General features: G+C 41.4%; 1 protein-coding gene and 1 pseudogene across 1 annotated transcript in view; both read left to right on the top strand.

Moving 5' to 3' along the window:
* The window catches only part of LOC129868428 (probable ATP-dependent RNA helicase DDX10), a 49210-nt pseudogene extending 44338 nt beyond the window's left edge, over window positions 1-4872 (top strand).
* A 493-nt stretch (window positions 4873-5365) lies between these two features.
* Window positions 5366-17460, top strand: part of LOC129868431 (probable ATP-dependent RNA helicase DDX10) — a 69841-nt gene continuing 57746 nt past the window's right edge. The window contains exon 1 of the mRNA XM_055942396.1: window positions 5366-5542. Within this exon, the coding sequence (XP_055798371.1) occupies window positions 5372-5542 (171 nt within the window). The 5' untranslated portion in view covers window positions 5366-5371. The remainder of the gene's footprint in view (window positions 5543-17460) is intronic.

The raw sequence follows: 17460 nt of genomic DNA, 5'->3' as shown, positions 1-17460 counted from the left end.
AGAGTGTGGGAGGCTGCAGAGTGGTGGTTTTCTTGTCAGACATGATTCACTGTCTTCAAATGGGGGAAGAAGATTTTATTTTTTGCTCTTCATCACTATAGATTCAGTGAAATAATCTAGATAAATGTGGGTATCTACAGTCTCATGAGAGCCTTATGAGAGGCCGTGGGTCAGTTAAGGGTCTTTTGGGGCCATTGTATATGAAATCATTAAAAAAGAACATGTCTTTGTTTGCCTAGGGGAGAAATGGTTTATAATATGGAGGAATTTCTTGACCTGAATAAGTTAACTGTCCACATGTGTTATAATGAGTATCCCAAAAAAACTTGCCAACTGTCAGTTTACACAGACTCCTAGAGAAGCTTTTTCTCCCTGAAATACCTGTCGACTCTTCAGACCATATACTTCACCTCCAGCATGTGACAATAATTAGGCTGATTTGTGCCACTGTCACTATTGCGGTCTGGACGCTATGGCTGGGGATGCTTTCATCTCCTCTATCGAGATCCAGGTGAATTCACCCCTGTCACCCCATCTTTTCAATACAGCTAGCAGGGTCTGTTCAGCTCAATTACCTCTGAAAGTGTCATTGTACCAGGAGAAACAGAAAGCCCCCAAAAGTTCTACTGTCGCTGGCCTTATCCTGCCCTAGAGGGGCTCAGAAGCTCCTTCAGATAGTGTTTCAAGAATTATGGGTGGTATTGACGTTGTGGGTGGTATTGATGTTTTAAAATATCAATCATGTCAATGACTGCTATCTTCTGGTACAAGGTATCAAGCATATTCATACCATATTCATACCATTCATACCATATTCATACCATTCTACTAATTTCATGGTTTAACCAAAAACGTTAGGGTCAATCAGGGTTTTTGTATACTCCATCATTGGATAACGTAAAATAAACTAATTATTTTCTTCACACGTGGATGCCATCATTCATTTTTGGTCTTTGAGGTGGTGATAGCCTAACATAATAACACATCCTTCATTGTGTCCTTTTAAATGTAGCTTTGCGAGTATGAGATTGATTGAGGCAATCTTGTGAGAGCAGCCCCCTCAGCCTGCAATAACAATCTCAGGGAAGGACATAAGTCCGTTGACAGTCCTTTTTGTCAAATGACACCTTTCATTGAGAACGAACCGCATGGCAATTCCATTATGCTAATTGCATCCTTGTCGTCCTCTCACACCCTTACTTTGAGAAGAAACCGTCTCCTGCCAAACCCAAATCCCCTTGGGCATCGCGTTGTAGGTCTCTCCCAAATTGAGAAGGTTTAGGCCTAGCCTTATCGTAGAGATGGTATTCTATAGGCTTATATAGTATTTTTATTTTATTTATTTATTAAACAAAATGTTAAAGTAAAAAATCTTTCAAAATGAACTGGTATTCACAAACAAACACAATGCAAGACAAAAAAAGAAACATCAATCATACAACACATACAGGCCTCCCGAGCGGCACAGCGGTCTAAATCTTGCAATTTCCACGACATGTTTCTATCCACATTCATTTTCTCTGGTTCACTTACTATTGGTAAAATGGCCTTAGGAAATTGTCTCTATCCTCCTTTGAACTTTTGTTTTCCGATTGATACCGTTTGTGATCAAATGTTTTAAAGACTGAGTTAATTCCAGAAGGGTCCATTGTTATGCTACCATCTGGGGTTCTCTCTGCTCTGTTTTCAGTCTATTGGTGTTTTTTCAGAAGTTATAGAGTTTTTGATGTAACTTAATAACTACCTGCCTTAACTGCCTGGTGTATGGTCTGTTTTGTTTCCCAAGCAAGTACTTTAGAGAACTATTACTGTCAATCTGGCATTTAGCTAATGTGATGAAACAGTTTGACACTGAGCCTCAGGACTTTTCTTCTCAGTCGTGTTAGTTAATTTCTCTTTTCCTCTCCTTTACTTTATAATTACTAAGAGCGAAAAGAAAGAATGCTCAAACTCTGACTATAAAGACTCACCTATTGCATAATGCTAAATCCTCTGAGGATGTGTTGACTCCCCCATTCCCCACTATTGACAGTGGTGTTTGGTCTGGCCCATTTATTGAAGGATTGATTGTTTCATTGATTGACTGAGCATCTGATTCTCACTCTAATCCATTAATTGGCCCTCAGCCATTCATATCAGGACCGGCATGAATGTCAGCACCGGTGTTGAGGAATGCTCCTCAACGCACAACTGTCCAGTGATGGAACAAGCAATAAATCACCTCCAAGATTTTACTTACCCTCTACTATGATGTGTCTAAGCATCACACTTCATTATGAGTACATTCTGGTCTTAACCTGAATCCATATTGAAGTTTGTTTGCTGTCCTTGCCTAACTAAAAGTGCTAAATACATTTTTAAAAGGCTTATAATGATATCTTAACTATAAGAATTTGTTCAATGTCCCTCCCATTCAAAAAGCCAACCCGACAGGTACCAAACCTTGAGAACATTTGAACTCGCAAGAAAAGAGCAACATCCATTGGAATACTGGGCTTTTGCTTATTCCGAAGGTGAGGTAGAGCACGTGCTCTTAAATCGGGATCAAACATTTCTCACAGTCCTTTTTTTCCTAAGCTGATGAAATAAAGAAGGGGGTTAAGATTTGACTTTGTGGCTCCTATCTCCTTATCTTTTCAAATGCATACAGAAAGCCATGCCCCTTTGTGGAAACTGCTGATATTGGATTTCTAATCAAGTTGTTTTTTCCTCTTTTCGACAGGACCCATAATTTTGCCATAGAAATGCAGTGCAATAACTTCACATCCAAAGAGATTGAATTGACTCATTCAGAATAGCGGCGAGACTCTGCGCCTCCAGTGGGAAAGCGCTTATTAAAACTGGGAGGGCTAGGTAAGTCCTAACTCCAACTCCCAATTTAGATTCATAGTGGAGAGATAGAAACTGCAGCAGGAGGGGGAGTAACATTTACTGATTCGTTTTGACAAGGGAGTTGGGACAGAGCGGAGCTGTTGTTGTCATGTATCACTAATTATGTGCTCACCTCACTAGGTTTATGAAGTGACTTTTGCCACAGGTTGTTTCATTTGCTGGCGGAATTAATCAAATTCCCCCCCCCCCCCCACGTCCTTGCCTCTGCCTCACATTCTTGTATTGCTCCGGTAGCCTGCTAGTGTCCATTGTTGTGCATAGCAGTTCATTTTGTTCCTTAATGTATTCCGACTGGTTGTTGTGGCTTTGAATAGGGCTCTCGAAATGGATGGCACTACCTTCTGTTGGCTGAGTCTATGTTTGTCAGAACAAACTGTATAGAAATGCAATGGAAGTTTTCTGAGATTACCTTCAATACATGTATGGTGAGAGAATTAACAATTATTTCTTGGTTTGGGGGAAATTGAATATCTTTCAGTATGACAACATTCCCAGCATGATGGCCATTATTTCATATTTATGCCACATCCTTTTGAATCACATTTTTTTTCTCTCTACCAAAAGCTCACATCGGTTATTTCTAATTGAATATGGTGATCAATGTCCCCAAGGGAGGGATGACGTCAGTTATTAAACCATAAAATGCACAACCTCGCCAATTGAGACCAAATACGTCAATATATGGTTGGGCGAGCACACCGACATAAATTGTGTAGTGGGTCATTCTGATGTGAAAAACATAATCAGGCATGCAGTATTTATTAGGGCTGGGAATTGCCAAGTACCCCACGATACAATATTATTAAGTGCCGATAATGTGATTTTATTCGATTCGATGTTCCGAACATATTGCTCACCATATGTCTGTTGCAGGGGGAAAAGAGAGTCATGAGAAAACAATGAGCTGAAAACAAATTTGCTCCCTATTTAAAAAGATGGAGAACAAAAATAATACTGCCCTTTTGGTGCAGGTAACTAGCCAACTAGCGCAAAAATATAGAGATATTGTCGATCTGATAAATCGTCAAGAACAATATCCCCATATGTAACAAAATATATTTTTTGTCTCGTCACTAATATTATGCCTCCTTCCAAGTGCCGAATCAGCAGAGTCTACTGCTCGTTAAACTTAAGTCATATTCCAAGGGCTTGTTTTATTAACACCCTAGGCAAGAGCGCTCTCTCTATCACTCTGGATACGAGAGAATATATGCTGGAATGTGCCAAGGAAAGTTGATTTACCCTCTGCTTTGACTACAACAACAAAATGGGTTTGTTTATGTTATGTCTAGTGTCCTTGTCAACTGCTTAACCAGAGATGATCTGTTATCTGGGCAAACATTGGAATGTTGTTTGATGTTGCAGCACTGTAAAGCCTGCAGGTTAGATTAGGCCCTGATCCTAATTAGAGGAGCAATGGAAAATTCATAAATTTCTTGAATCAATGTTCCAGAATGCAGAGTTCTTATTATAACTATAGTGTACCACTGACCTTAGTCTTGATTTCTACCTCAGAGGACAGGCCAGCTGCCCTGTAAGTAAATAGTTTTGACACAATTTGATAATTCTATTCTTTACTACCAAAATAGATGGCTAAACTACCCTCTGTCAGGGGCTGGGAATTTCATTTTGTTGCACAGTTAATTTGCTGAAGCAATCAATGAGTGGACAGTACTGTTCGTTCTCTGTGAACTTGTCTTTGTCAGCATTCCTGAGTCTCCAGTCTTTACCTGCTGACCTACTAGCAGAATTGTCTAGCTACCTCTAGCCAAGATCAGCAGGGACAGACCGTTTCAACATGGTCAATGTAATGAGGTGTTACATTAGCAGTGAAATTGTGTTAGGTTGATATGTACATTTATGCAGTGTTCTGATCATTTCCCCTCTCATCACAGGAAAGTGACAGCAACACCATGAAGAAGACTGAAAAAGAGATGGGCCAAGTATTCCCAAGTTCAAAGAGGCCAAGAAAGTCCTGAAGAGAAACTTCCAAGTCAACACCAAATTAGTCTTCACGGAAGAGGGACAGGTCTGTACAAACATTTTTCTTCCTGACGACAAATTTTTCTTTTGAGTCAGATCCAATAATAACCAGTTTTGGTGGCTTCAGGCTCAGCTAAATGAGAAGGTCACTTATTGTCAAAACCAGTTTGTTTACCTCACTAACAGCCTTTTCACTCAGAGAAAATGAGATGGCACGTGATGTTTTGTAAATTGATGCTCAGCCAGCTGAAAATTAAATTAAGGACACGAAATTGTGTGTGTGTGTGTGTGTGTGTGTGTGTGTGTGTGTGTGTGTGTGTGTGTGTGTGTGTGTGTGTGTGTGTGTGTGTGTGTGTGTGTGTGTGTACTCGCATTTGTGTGTGGGTAAACGTGTTTGTGTGTGTGCATGTGTTGATTCCCATCCAGCTGAAAAATTAGATGGCAAAGTTGCAGTGTTGTAATTTAACTGTGTGTTGATCAATGCCCCTCTCTCCAGATGGTGCAGCAGCGGCCACCGCTCCAGAGGACGGCTGTGCCAGCCACAGAAGGGGAGGAGGATGATGGCACAACTGGCATCGATGTGGAGGAGGCCAGAGAGAGGCTGCGCCGAGAGGACCTGGAGTTTGACAAGCTGGAGTACAGACGTAAAGTCAAAGAGAAACACAGGGTAAGACTGTAGTACATGCGTCAAGTTAAACTCACAGGTTAAAACTGCAGCACAGCTGTAAAGATTAGTCAAAAACACATAACGTTGAGCAGAAAAAGCAGGCCGCAAAAACACATAACGTTGAGCAGAAAAAGCAGGTCGCAAAAACACATAACGTTGAGCAGAAAAAGCAGGCCGCAAAAACACAGGGTAAGACAGTACAGGGCACTACACTGCCACCAGAAACAAATCACTCAGATAATAATAGTTGTAATTATGACTTTGCTGTGCCATAGAGAATAAGCTGATTAGTGACCATTATGCTTGCATCATTACTACAGAGAAAACTTATTTCTAGCCCAAACCAACAAATGTTTTTCTATCGCAGATTGGCGGGAGTGCATTTTACATTCATAAATCAAATAATTTTATTTGCACGATTACTACAGAGAAAACGTCTTGTTTCTAGCCCAAACCAAGCAAATGTTTTTCTATCGCAGATTTGCAATACCGCATTTTACATTCATGAACCATGTTGCGGGTCGTTCTAAAACTATTCGCAAGCTAACAACCTGGTAACCACAGATGATGGTAACTTATCGAGTTACCATCATTAATACCTTGAATATTTTTTTTCTTCCATTTGGCTCTTCCATTTCTTTGTGTGCTCCTTATAAAAAATGGCAGTGTAGAGCCCTGCTGTAGTGCAGTCACATCGTAAAACAGTTGCTCCACTAGCCCATACAGCAGCTTCAGGGTGCAGAGAGAGCATTTTATATTAATGGTTATCTGCAGATACGTACAGGAGATACATGCTTCCAACAGACTGCACAAATAAATAAATACAAGTATTGAAAATGAAGTACGAACTGCATAATAATAACATCCATGACTTAATGTATTCCTGAATTGTAACTGCTGCAAGGTCCCTTAAGGTACCTCAACCTGGTTGGATGTTTCGATGTATCACTGTCAATGGATCCAGTTAAAGGCTTTAACTTAATCTCCCCACTCTGCACCCAGCAGGTATGAAAAATAAATGTCACAGCTGTGACACGTGCACACATACGCACAGATACACAGACACAAATACACACACATTCACAGATACACATTCAAAGACGCATACAAACTCATAGACGCACACATTCTCACACATGCCCGCCTGCCAGCCCGGAGGTTATTACCTCAGTGATTGAGGGGAGAAGCATGGGCCAGATGGGGCTCTGGAATGACTTGAAGCAGCTGTTGTAGCTGTACGATATCAATGGAAACCAGATGAAAGCGATAGCAAGGCCAAGCGTTCAATAAGCTTCAAAATGGGCTCTGCACATTAAATTCAATAACCCGTCAGACAGGGGGACTTAATAGTTATCAGCCTCTAGGTGGCCTTTATGGGCCTTGTATTGGGCTTATACAGTGGGGTCCGAAATGATTGACACCCTTGATAGAAAATGAGCAAAAATGACTGTATAAAATAAATAACAAAAATACTAAGCTATATTGTATGGTTGTTTTTTTTAAAGTAGGAAATGATTTTATACTAATACAATTGCTCAGAAAAATAGATATTGTTAAAAGGTGCAATGTGCAGATATTGCTCCCTAATTTCCTGCTTGCTAAAATTGTAATAGTTTGCCTAATTTCAGATTGTGACACCGTAGGAATGGTGCCAGGTTTCTTCCAGACGTGACGCTTGGCATTTAGGCCAACGAGTTCAATCTCGGTTTCATCAGACCACAGAATATTGTTTCTCATGGTCATGGTCTTTAGGTGCCTTTTTGGCAAACTCCAAGCGGGCACTCGTGCCTTTTACTGAGGAGTGGCTTCTGTCTGGCCACTAGTATAAAGGCCTGATTGGTGGAGCGCTGCAGAGATGGTTATCCTTCTGGAAGGTTCTCCCATCTCCACAGAGGAACTCTAGAGCTCTGTCAGAGTGACCATTAGGTTCTTGGTCATCTCCCTGACCAAGGCCCTTCCCCCGATTGCTCAGTTTGGCCGGGTGGCCAGCTCTAGGAAAAGTCTTGGTGTTTCCAAGCATCTTCCATTAAAGAATGATGGAGGCCACTGTGTTCTTGGGGACCTTGAATGCTGCAGACATTTTTTGGTACCCTGATCTACGGACAATTTCTTCACCTCATGGCTTGGTTTTTGCTCTGACATGCACTGTCAACTGTGGGACCTTATATAGACAGGTGTGTGCCTTTCCAAGTCATGTCCAATCAATTGAATTTACCACCGGTGGAAGTTGTAGAAACATCTCAAGGATGATCAATGCACCTGAGCTCAATTTCGAGTCTCATAGCAAAGGGGCTGAATACTTATGTAAATAAGGTATTTTTGTTTTTTTAATACATTTGCTAAAATTTCAAAACCTGTTTTTGCTTTGTCATTTTGTGGTATTGTGTATAGATTGCTGAGTAAAAAAAATATTTAAATAATTTTAGAATAATGCTGTAAAGTAACAAAATGTGGAAAAAGTCAAGGGCTCTGAATACTTTCTGAAGGCACTGTATTTTTGTCTGTGCTTATGGACTGCCCTCTTAAATTCACATCACATGTTTTCAATGGGTTTGAGGTCTGGAGACTGAGATGGCTATTGTGATTTTGATGTGTGCTTGGGGTCATTGTCTTGCTGGAGGATCCACTCAGACTCCAAGCAGAGCCAACCAGATTTTTGGCTAAAATATCCTGGCACTGGGTAAAGTTTATGATGCTGTAGACCTTAACTAGGGCCTCAGGAGTAGTGGAACAAAATAGCCCCATAACATCAAAGATCCAGCACCATATTTTATGGAGTAATTTTCTGTTCATGGATTCTCATTTTGATGCGTAACGCTCTATTTTCATGTCATCCAACAAATGTAAACGCCTGGAGTTGGCTAAACAGCATTTCCACTTGGATTGGAACTGGTGCTTTGGTCAGATGACATGAAAATAGAGCTCTTTGTCCACACACCGGTGGTGGGTTTGGCATTAAAATGATAATGCATGAGCAGAAAATAAAATAACCCCATACCTACTGTAAAATATTGTGGTGGATATCAAGGATATGGAAGAATTCTGTATGGAGGAATGGTCTAAGATCCCTCCCAATGTTGTTCTCCAACTCGTATAACATTTTAGAAAAAGGCTCAGTGCTGTTATCCTTGCTAGGTGAGGTATTGGAAAGAGGTTTGTCAATCATTTTTTATATTTTTATCTGAGAAATTGTATTAGTATAAAACAATATATTTTCCCAATTTTTTGGAGCATACAATATAGCTCAGTATTTTAATTGATTTGATAGTCATATTTCCCCATCTTTGTCAAAGTAGTCAATCATTTCAGAGTTCACTGTATATGCCAAAAAACATGAAGGATCGATAATTGATATCGATTTGCCCATTTTAGCCATTATGAATAACGTAGTCAAAATGTAAGTGATTTCTAAACAGTTTCCAATGTGTCTAAACACAAAAGTGTTGTTTCAAAAGGCTCAGTGGTACTGCAGTATAAGCTGTAACATTTGCGCTAGTATAGTACTGGGGCACAAACTCTATTTGGATACGAGTGTTCTAGATTTGCCCAGAGGAGAAGTCAAAGCCTGTCCTGCTGCACCCGTCCCTCCCACTCACTCCAGGTTATATTTATAAGCCGAGATATATCGCAGGTTGGAACCCAAATGAAAATAACTGACATAGCTGAGTCTGGCACACAGCTTGGGAGCCCGCAGGCAGACGTCGGGAGATTGGGCTGGGGAGTTCAGTTAATATTTTCAAGTGTGAGCTTCGTTTCTCTCCACTAAAAGTCCTAAAATAACTTCAGAAAGTTTGCTCAGCTTATCTAACTGCTGGATTCTATTTTCTCCCCATGCTCGTTGCTACCTTATTTAGCTTTTATGAAGGGATTATCTTATGACTTGATTGGAGGCAGTAACGACTGGCCTTTGGAAGGCAGGTGTGTTGTGGTGAATATTGATGAGGGTAAACATTGCACAATGTGTAGAAAACTTGTATAGAATGGAATGGAGTCAATTGAGCAGAGTAGTCTATGTCATTGTTTTGGGGGGGACTCTATGCTATACAATTACCTTTTAACTCAAGATTACCGCAACGCTAAATACCCTACTAGTGTTTCACTTTAGTGGTATAGGTTACAGTACATCAAAACCTATATCTGTTCTTTAGACCTAGGAAATGCTTTTAAGTTGCCATTGTCTAGAAAATTAAGTTATGCCTCAGGTACTCCCCCGCACGTCTATTAGGCTTACCTGTTGTGTTTAACATCTTGTCCCGTTCATTTGTCATGCTTGCCGAGCATTGCCAAGAAGGGGTTTTGTGATGACGGCTGATGTGTAAAGGTGAAAACATGCTTTAAAATTCCATTTTCATTTCTGTGCAGCGAGCTGCCACTGACAATCTGAGACCCGGGCCCAGAAATCAATTAGCAACATGCTCCAGCACATGAATCATTCTTGCCTGGCTTGCTGGCTGGCGTTCTAAATATCCCCCCTCATGTAGCTACCACTCTGTTTCTGGCTGTTCCGCTAGGGCCCCACTCAAACGCTGTTGTCATCATTTGACTTCAGTGACAAGGGGATCATTCTAATTTCAAGCTCTAACTTAACTTTTTTGGCCCATACTTCTACAGTAGAAGGCCAACTCACCTCTCTGGACCACAGTAGCTACTGTAACTGCACACAGCATGCTGACAGTGACTGGAGGCATACTGACAACTAGATGGGCAGGCAGTTACTAGTATGGTGGCAGTGGCCCATGTTAATGGAGGGCAGCTCAGTGGGAAATGGTATTACTCTCCCCAGACCGTCTTAATGGATCCCTAACTTATTGGTTTGTCACGACTCCCTCTGGTGTTCTCTCTCCCACTCCCTTTCTTATGCACTTGCTATCTCTCACCCTCTCCCGCTCTCTCTTCCCCTCAACCCTTTTCTGCACCGTTTGGAGGCCGGGCCAGGGTAGAAATCCATATTTTGATTCGGTCACGGCTAGGGTTGCACGTTTTGTGGAATATTCAGAGGTGGAACTTTCCATGGGAATTAACGGAAATATATGAAAATTAATATTAATACCATTTAAATGTTAATGATTTTTGCATTGAATATATTTACCAAATCATATGGAGACAGAAACATAAACATTTTACCTTATCATAAGAATACATAATTGCAAATTATTAAATCCTTCCAATAGACATAAAAAACAATTGTTAGGAATTGAACTTTAATTAAATGAGTTGACTCTTCACATGGGATGATTTCACTGAACAACAAAAGAAAGGGAATATTGAATTATCCCCAATGATCCATCGCATCTCCCAAAAACATTTTCAACATACATCTGTAAAATGATAGTCTAGAAACTAAAGCTTTGGCTGTCTTCTCCCTGGACCTCCTCAATGTCTACCTCTTGAACATCAGACTGAGGCCTCATCTTTACTGTCACTTTCCAACCTTGTTGAGGATGGCTCGTTGTCAGGCTCAAAAAGCCTTAAATGGCCACCAATTTTTCGACCATTGTATTGGCCAGCCTGTTGCGTGCTTTGGTGTGTGTGTTCCCAAACAAGGACCAGTTGCGCTCTGAAGCGGCTGATGTTGGTAGGATTTTGAGGATGATTGAGGCAACCGGGGAAAGAGCCTCAGATTCACAAAGTCCCTTCCACCAGGTGGCTGATGAGATATGTAGGCACGACTGCCATATTGCATCTCCATCCCAAAGCCCTTGCTTCGAAGTGTACTTCGCCAGACTGCCAAGAATCTTGCCCTCGTCCAGGCCAAGGTGGCGAGACACGGTAGTGATGACACCATAGGCCTTGTTGATCTGTGCACCAGACAGGATGCTCTTGCCAGCATACTTGGGGTCCAACACGCTGCGGCGTGTATTTGCTTCAGGCAGAAGTCTTCACACTTTTTTGTTGTATTTCAGAACTGCAGTTTCCTCTGCTTGGAGCAACAGTGAAGTGGGCAGGACAGTACGGATTTCTTCTCTTACTTCTGCAAGCAGAGTCTGAACATCAGACAGGATGGCATTGTCTCCCTCAATCTGTGCAATGGCTACTGCTATAGGTTAAAGGAGTTTCAGGCTGCTTACCACTCTCTCCCAAAATACAGTTGGAAGTTTACATACACTAAGGTTGGAGTCATTAAAACTAGTTTTTCAACCACTCCACAAATTTCTTGTTAACAAACTATAGTTTTGGCAAGAGACAGATTATTTCACTTATAATTCACTGTATCACAATTCCAGTAGGTCAGAAGTTTACATACACTAAGTTAACTGTGCCTTTAAACAGCTTGGAAAATTCCAGGAAATGATGTCATGGCTTTAGAAGCTTCTGATAGGCTAATTGCAATAATTTGAATTAATTGGTGTACCTGTGGATGTATTTCAAGGCCTACCTTCAAACTCAGTGCCTCTTTGCTTGACATCATGGGAAAGTCATAAGAAATCAGCCAAGACCTCAGAAAAAAAATTGTACTTTCTAAATGCCTGAAGGTACCACGTTCATCTGTACAAACAATAATATGCAAGTATAAACACCATGGGACCACGCAGCCATCATACCGGTCAGGAAGGAGACGCGTTCTGTCTCCTAGAGATGAACGTACTTTGGTGTGAAAACCGCAAATCAATCCCAGAACAACAGCAAATGACTTTGTGAAAATGCTGGAGGAAACAGGTACAAAAGTATCAATATCCACAGTAAAATTAGTCTTATATCGACATAACCTGAAAGGCCGCTCAGCAAGGAAGAAGCCACTGCTCCAAAACCGCCATAGAAAAAGCCAGATTACGGTTTGCAACTGCACATGGGGACAAAGATTGTACTATTTGGAGAAATGTCCTCTGGTCTGATGAAACAAAAATAGAACTGTTTGGCCATAATGACCATCGTTATGTTTGGAGGAAAAAGGGGGAGGCTTGCAAGCCGAAGAACACCATCCCAACCGTGAAGCACGTGGGTGGCAGCATCATGTTGTGTGGGTGCTTTGCTGCAGGAGGGACTGGGGCACTTCACAAAATAGATGGCATCATGAGGGAGGAAAATTATGTAAATATATTGAAGAAACATCTCAAGACATCAGTCAGGAAGTTGAAGCTTGGTCACAAATGGGTCTTCCAAATGGACAATGGACCCCAGGCATACTTCCAAAGTTGTCAAAATTGCTTAAGGACGACAAAGTCAAGGTATTGGAGTGGCCATCACAAAGCCTGACCTCAATCCTATAGAAAATGTGTGGGCAGAACTGAAGGTGTGTCCGAGCAAGGATGCCTACAAACCTGACTCAGTTGCACCAGCTCTGTCAAGAGGAATGGGCCAAAATTCACCCAACTTATTGTGGGAAGCTTGTGGAAGGCTACCCAAAACGTTTGACCCAAGTTAAACAATTTCAAGGCAATGCTACCAAATACTAATTGAGTGGATGTAAACTTCTGACCCACTGGGAATGTGATGAAAGAAATAAAAGCTGAAATAAATCATTCACTCTACTATTATTCTGACATTTCACATTCTTAAAATAAAGTGGTGATCCTAACTGACCTAAGACAGGGAATTTTTACTTGGATTAAATGTCAGGAATTGTGAAAAACTGAGTTTAAATGTATTTGGCTAAGGTGTATGTAAACTTCCGTCCTCAAATGTACATCATCCAGGAGGATCCTCTTGATGGGGCTGTTCATATTGGCAGACTGTGATATGGCCATTTCTTGTAGAGACTCCTCTTCCAGTAGACTGTCAAACATGATGACAACACTACCCCAACGGGTGTTGCTGGGAAGCTTCAATGTGGCGCTCTTATTCTTCTCACTTTGCTTGGTGAGGTAGATTGCTGCTATAACTTGATGACACTTCACATACCTAACCTTTTCATTGGCTCTCTTGTAGAGTGTATCCATTGTTTTCATTGCCATGGTGTCCTTTAGGAGCAGATTCAATGCATGAACAGCACAGCCAATGGGTGTGATGTGAGGGTAGGACTCCTCCACTTTAGACCAAGAAGCCGTCATGTTTGCAGCATTGTCTGTCACCAGTGCAAATACCTTCTGTAGTCCAAGGTCATTGATGACTGCCTTCAGCTCATCTGCAATGTAGAGACCGGTGTGTCTGTTGTCCCTTCTGTCTGTGCTCTTGTAGAATAATGGTTGAGGGGTGGAGATGTAGTTAATTCTTTTTCGCCCATAAACATTTGGCCACTGATCAGAGATGATGATTCTCTATGATTTGCTTGACTTTCACTTGAACTCTGTTGAACTCTGCATCCCGCAAATTAGTAGGTAAAGCATGTCTGGTTGGAAGGGTGTATGCTGGGCGAAGAACTTTCAGAAATCTCTTCCAATACACATTGCCTGTGAGCATCAGAGGTGAACCAGTTGCATCCACAGCTCCAGCAAGACATTCATCAGCATTTCTCTGACTATCTTCCTCCATTGAGTCAAAAACACTTCTGATTCCAGGAGGACCATGAGCTGTTGTTATCGATAAGGTGTCTGATTCATAATTTTCACCTCGAATAGAAGTAGAGGGACTTTTGTCAAAGGTTGCTTGATGTGAGCTCTGAGGGAACTTTATGCACTTGGCCAGAGGATTCTGCATCTTTGTTTTATTAACATTTTATTTCACCTTTATTTAACCAGGTAGGCTAGTTGAGAACAAGTTCTCATTTACAACTGCGACCTGGCCAAGATAAAGCGAAGCAGTTTGACACATACATCAACACAGAATTACACATGGAATAAACAAACATACAGTCAATAATACAGTAGAAAATGTATATTAACAGTGTGTGCAAATGAGGTAGGATAAGGGAGGTAAGGCAATAAATAGGCCATGGTGGCAAAGTAATTACAATATAGCAATTAAACACTGGAATGATAGATGTGCAGAATATTAATATGCAAGTAAAGATACTGGGGTGCAAAGGAGCAAGATAAATAAATAAATACAGGATGAGGATGAGGATGAGGTAGTTGGGTGGGCTATTTACACATGAGCTATGTACAGGTGCAGTGATCTGTGAGCTGCTCTGACAGCTGGTGCTTAAAGCTAGTGAGCGATACAGTGGGGCAAAAAAGTATTTAGTCAGCCACCAATTGTGCAAGTTCTCCCACTTAAAAAGATGAGAGAGGCCTGTAATTTTCATCATAGGTACACTTCAACAAAATGAGGGGAAAAAAATCCAGAAAATCACATTGTATGATTTTTAATGAATTTATTTGCAAATTATGGTGGAAAATAAGTATTTGGTCAATAACAAAAGTTTATCTCAATACTTTGTTATATACCCTTTGTTGGCAATGACAGAGGTCAAACGTAAGTCTTCATAAGGTTTTCACACACTGTTGCTGGTATTTTGTCCCATTCCTCCATGCAGATCTCCTCTAGAGCAGTGATGTTTTGGGGCTGTTGCTGGGCAACACGGACTTTCAACTCCCTCCAAAGATTTTCTATGGGGTTGAGATCTGGAGACTGGCTAGGCCACTCCAGGACCTTGAAATGCTTCTTACGAAGCCATTCCTTCGTTGCCCGGGCGGTGTGTTTGGGATCATTGTCATGCTGAAAGACCCAGCCACGTTTCATCTTCAATGCCTTTGCTGATGGAAGGAGGTTTTCACTCAAAATCTCACGATACATGGCCCCATTCATCTTTCCTTTACACGGATCAGTCGTCCTGGTCCCTTTGCAGAAAAACAGCCCCAAAGCATGATGTTTCCACCCCCATGCTTCACAGTAGGTATGGTGTTCTTTGGATGCAACTCAGCATTCTTTGTCCTCCAAACACGACGAGTTGAGTTTTTACCAAAAAGTTATATTTTGGTTTCATTTGACCATATAACATTCCCCCTATCTTCTTCTGGATAATCCAAATACTCTCTAGCAAAATTCAGACGGGCCTGGACATGTACTGGCTTAAGCATGGGGACACGTCTGGCACTGCAGGATTTGAGTCCCTGGCGGCGTAGTTTGTTACTGTTGGTAGGCTTTGTTACTTTGGTCCCAGCTCTCTGCAGGTCATTCACTAGGTCCCCCCGTGTGGTTCTGGGATTTTTGCTCACCGTTCTTGTGATCATTTTGACCCCACGGGGTGAGATCTTGCGTGGAGCCCCAGGTCGAGGGAAATTATCAGTGGTCTTGTATGTCTTCCATTTCCTAATAATTGCTCCCACAGATGATTTCTTCAAACCAAGCTGCTTACCTATTGCAGATTCAGTCTTCCCAGCCTGGTGCAGGTCTACAAGTTTGTTTCTGGTGTCCTTTGACAGCTCTTTGGTCTTGGCCATAGTGGAGTTTGGAGTGTGACTGTTTGAGGTTGTGGACAGGTGTCTTTTATACTGATAACAAGTTCAAACAGGTGCCATTAATACAGGTAACGAATGGAGGACAGAGGAGCCTCTTAAAGAAGAAGTTACAGGTCTGTGAGAGCCAGAAATCTTGCTTGTTTGTAGGTGACCAAATACTTATTTTCCACCATAATTTGCAAATAAATTCATTAAAAATCCTACAATGTGGTTTTCTGGATTTTTTGTTCTCATTTTTGTCTGTCATATTGGAAGTGTACCTATGATGAAAATTACAGGCCTCTCACATCTTTTTAAGTGGGAGAACTTGCACAATTGGTGGCTGACTAAATACTTTTTTGCCCCACTGTATATGTGTCTCCAGCTTCAGTGAGTTTTGCAGTTCGTTCCAGTCATTGACAGCAGACAACCGGAAGGAAAGGTGGCCAAAGGAGGAATTGGCTTTGGGGGTGACCAGTGAGATATACCTGCTGGAGCGTGTGCTACGGGTGGGTGCTGCTATGGTGACCAGTGAGCTGAGATAAGGCGGGGCTTTACCTAGCAGAGACTTGTAGATGACCTGGAGCCAGTGGGTTTGGCGACGAGTATGAAGCGAGGGCCAGCCAACAAGAGCGTACAGGTCGCAGTGGTGAGTAGTATATGGGGCTTTGGTGACAAAACGGATCGCACTGTGATAGACTGCATCCAATTTGTTGAGTAGAGTGTTGGAGGCTATTTTGTAAATGACATCGCCGAAGTCGAGGATCGGTAGGATGGTCAGTTTTAAGAGGGTATGTTTGGCAGCATGAGTGAAGGATGCGTTGTTCTGAAATAGGAAGCCAATTCTAGATTTAATTTTGGATTGGAGATGCTTAATGTGAGTCTGGAAGGAGAGTTTACAGTCTAGCCAGACACCTAGGTATTTGTAGTTGTCCACATATTCTAAGTCAGAACCGTCCAGAGTAGTGATGCTGGACGGGCGGGCAGGTGCGGGCAGCGATCGGTTACATAGCATGCATTTAGTTTTACTTGCGTTTAAGAGCAGTTGGAGTCCACGGAAGTTGAGTTGTATGGCAACCCCGTTCCGCAAGCAGAACCCCTCGCCAACAGTCAATGAAATTGCAGGGCGCCAAATACAAATCAACAGAAATCTCATAAATTAAATTTCTCAAACACGCAAGTATTAGGCACCATTTTAAAGATAAAATCCTCGTTAATCCAGCCACAGTGTCTGATTTCAAAAATGCTTTACAGCGAAAGCTCCACAAATGATTATGTTAGGTCACCACCAAGTCACAGAAAATCCCAGCCATTTTTCCCGCCAAAGAGAGGAGTCACAAAAAGCACAAATAAAGATAAAATGTATCACTAACCTTTGATGATCTTCATCAGATGACACTCATAAGACTTCATGTTACACAATACATGTATGTTTTGTTCGATAGTGTATATTTATATCCAAAAATCTCATTTTACATTAGTGTGTTATGTTCAGTAGTTCAAAAACATGTTATGATTTTGCAGAGAGCCACATGAATTCACAGAAATACTAATTATAAATGTTGATGAAAATTCAAGTGTTATGCATGGAACTTTAGATACACTTCTCCTTAATGCAACCGCTGTCTCAGATTTTTTTTTAACTTTACGGAAAAAGCATAA

This window comes from Salvelinus fontinalis, chromosome 13, assembly GCF_029448725.1.
Source record: "Salvelinus fontinalis isolate EN_2023a chromosome 13, ASM2944872v1, whole genome shotgun sequence".
Taxonomy (NCBI): Eukaryota; Metazoa; Chordata; class Actinopteri; order Salmoniformes; family Salmonidae; genus Salvelinus; species Salvelinus fontinalis.
This window is presented reverse-complemented; position numbering and strand designations above follow the sequence as displayed.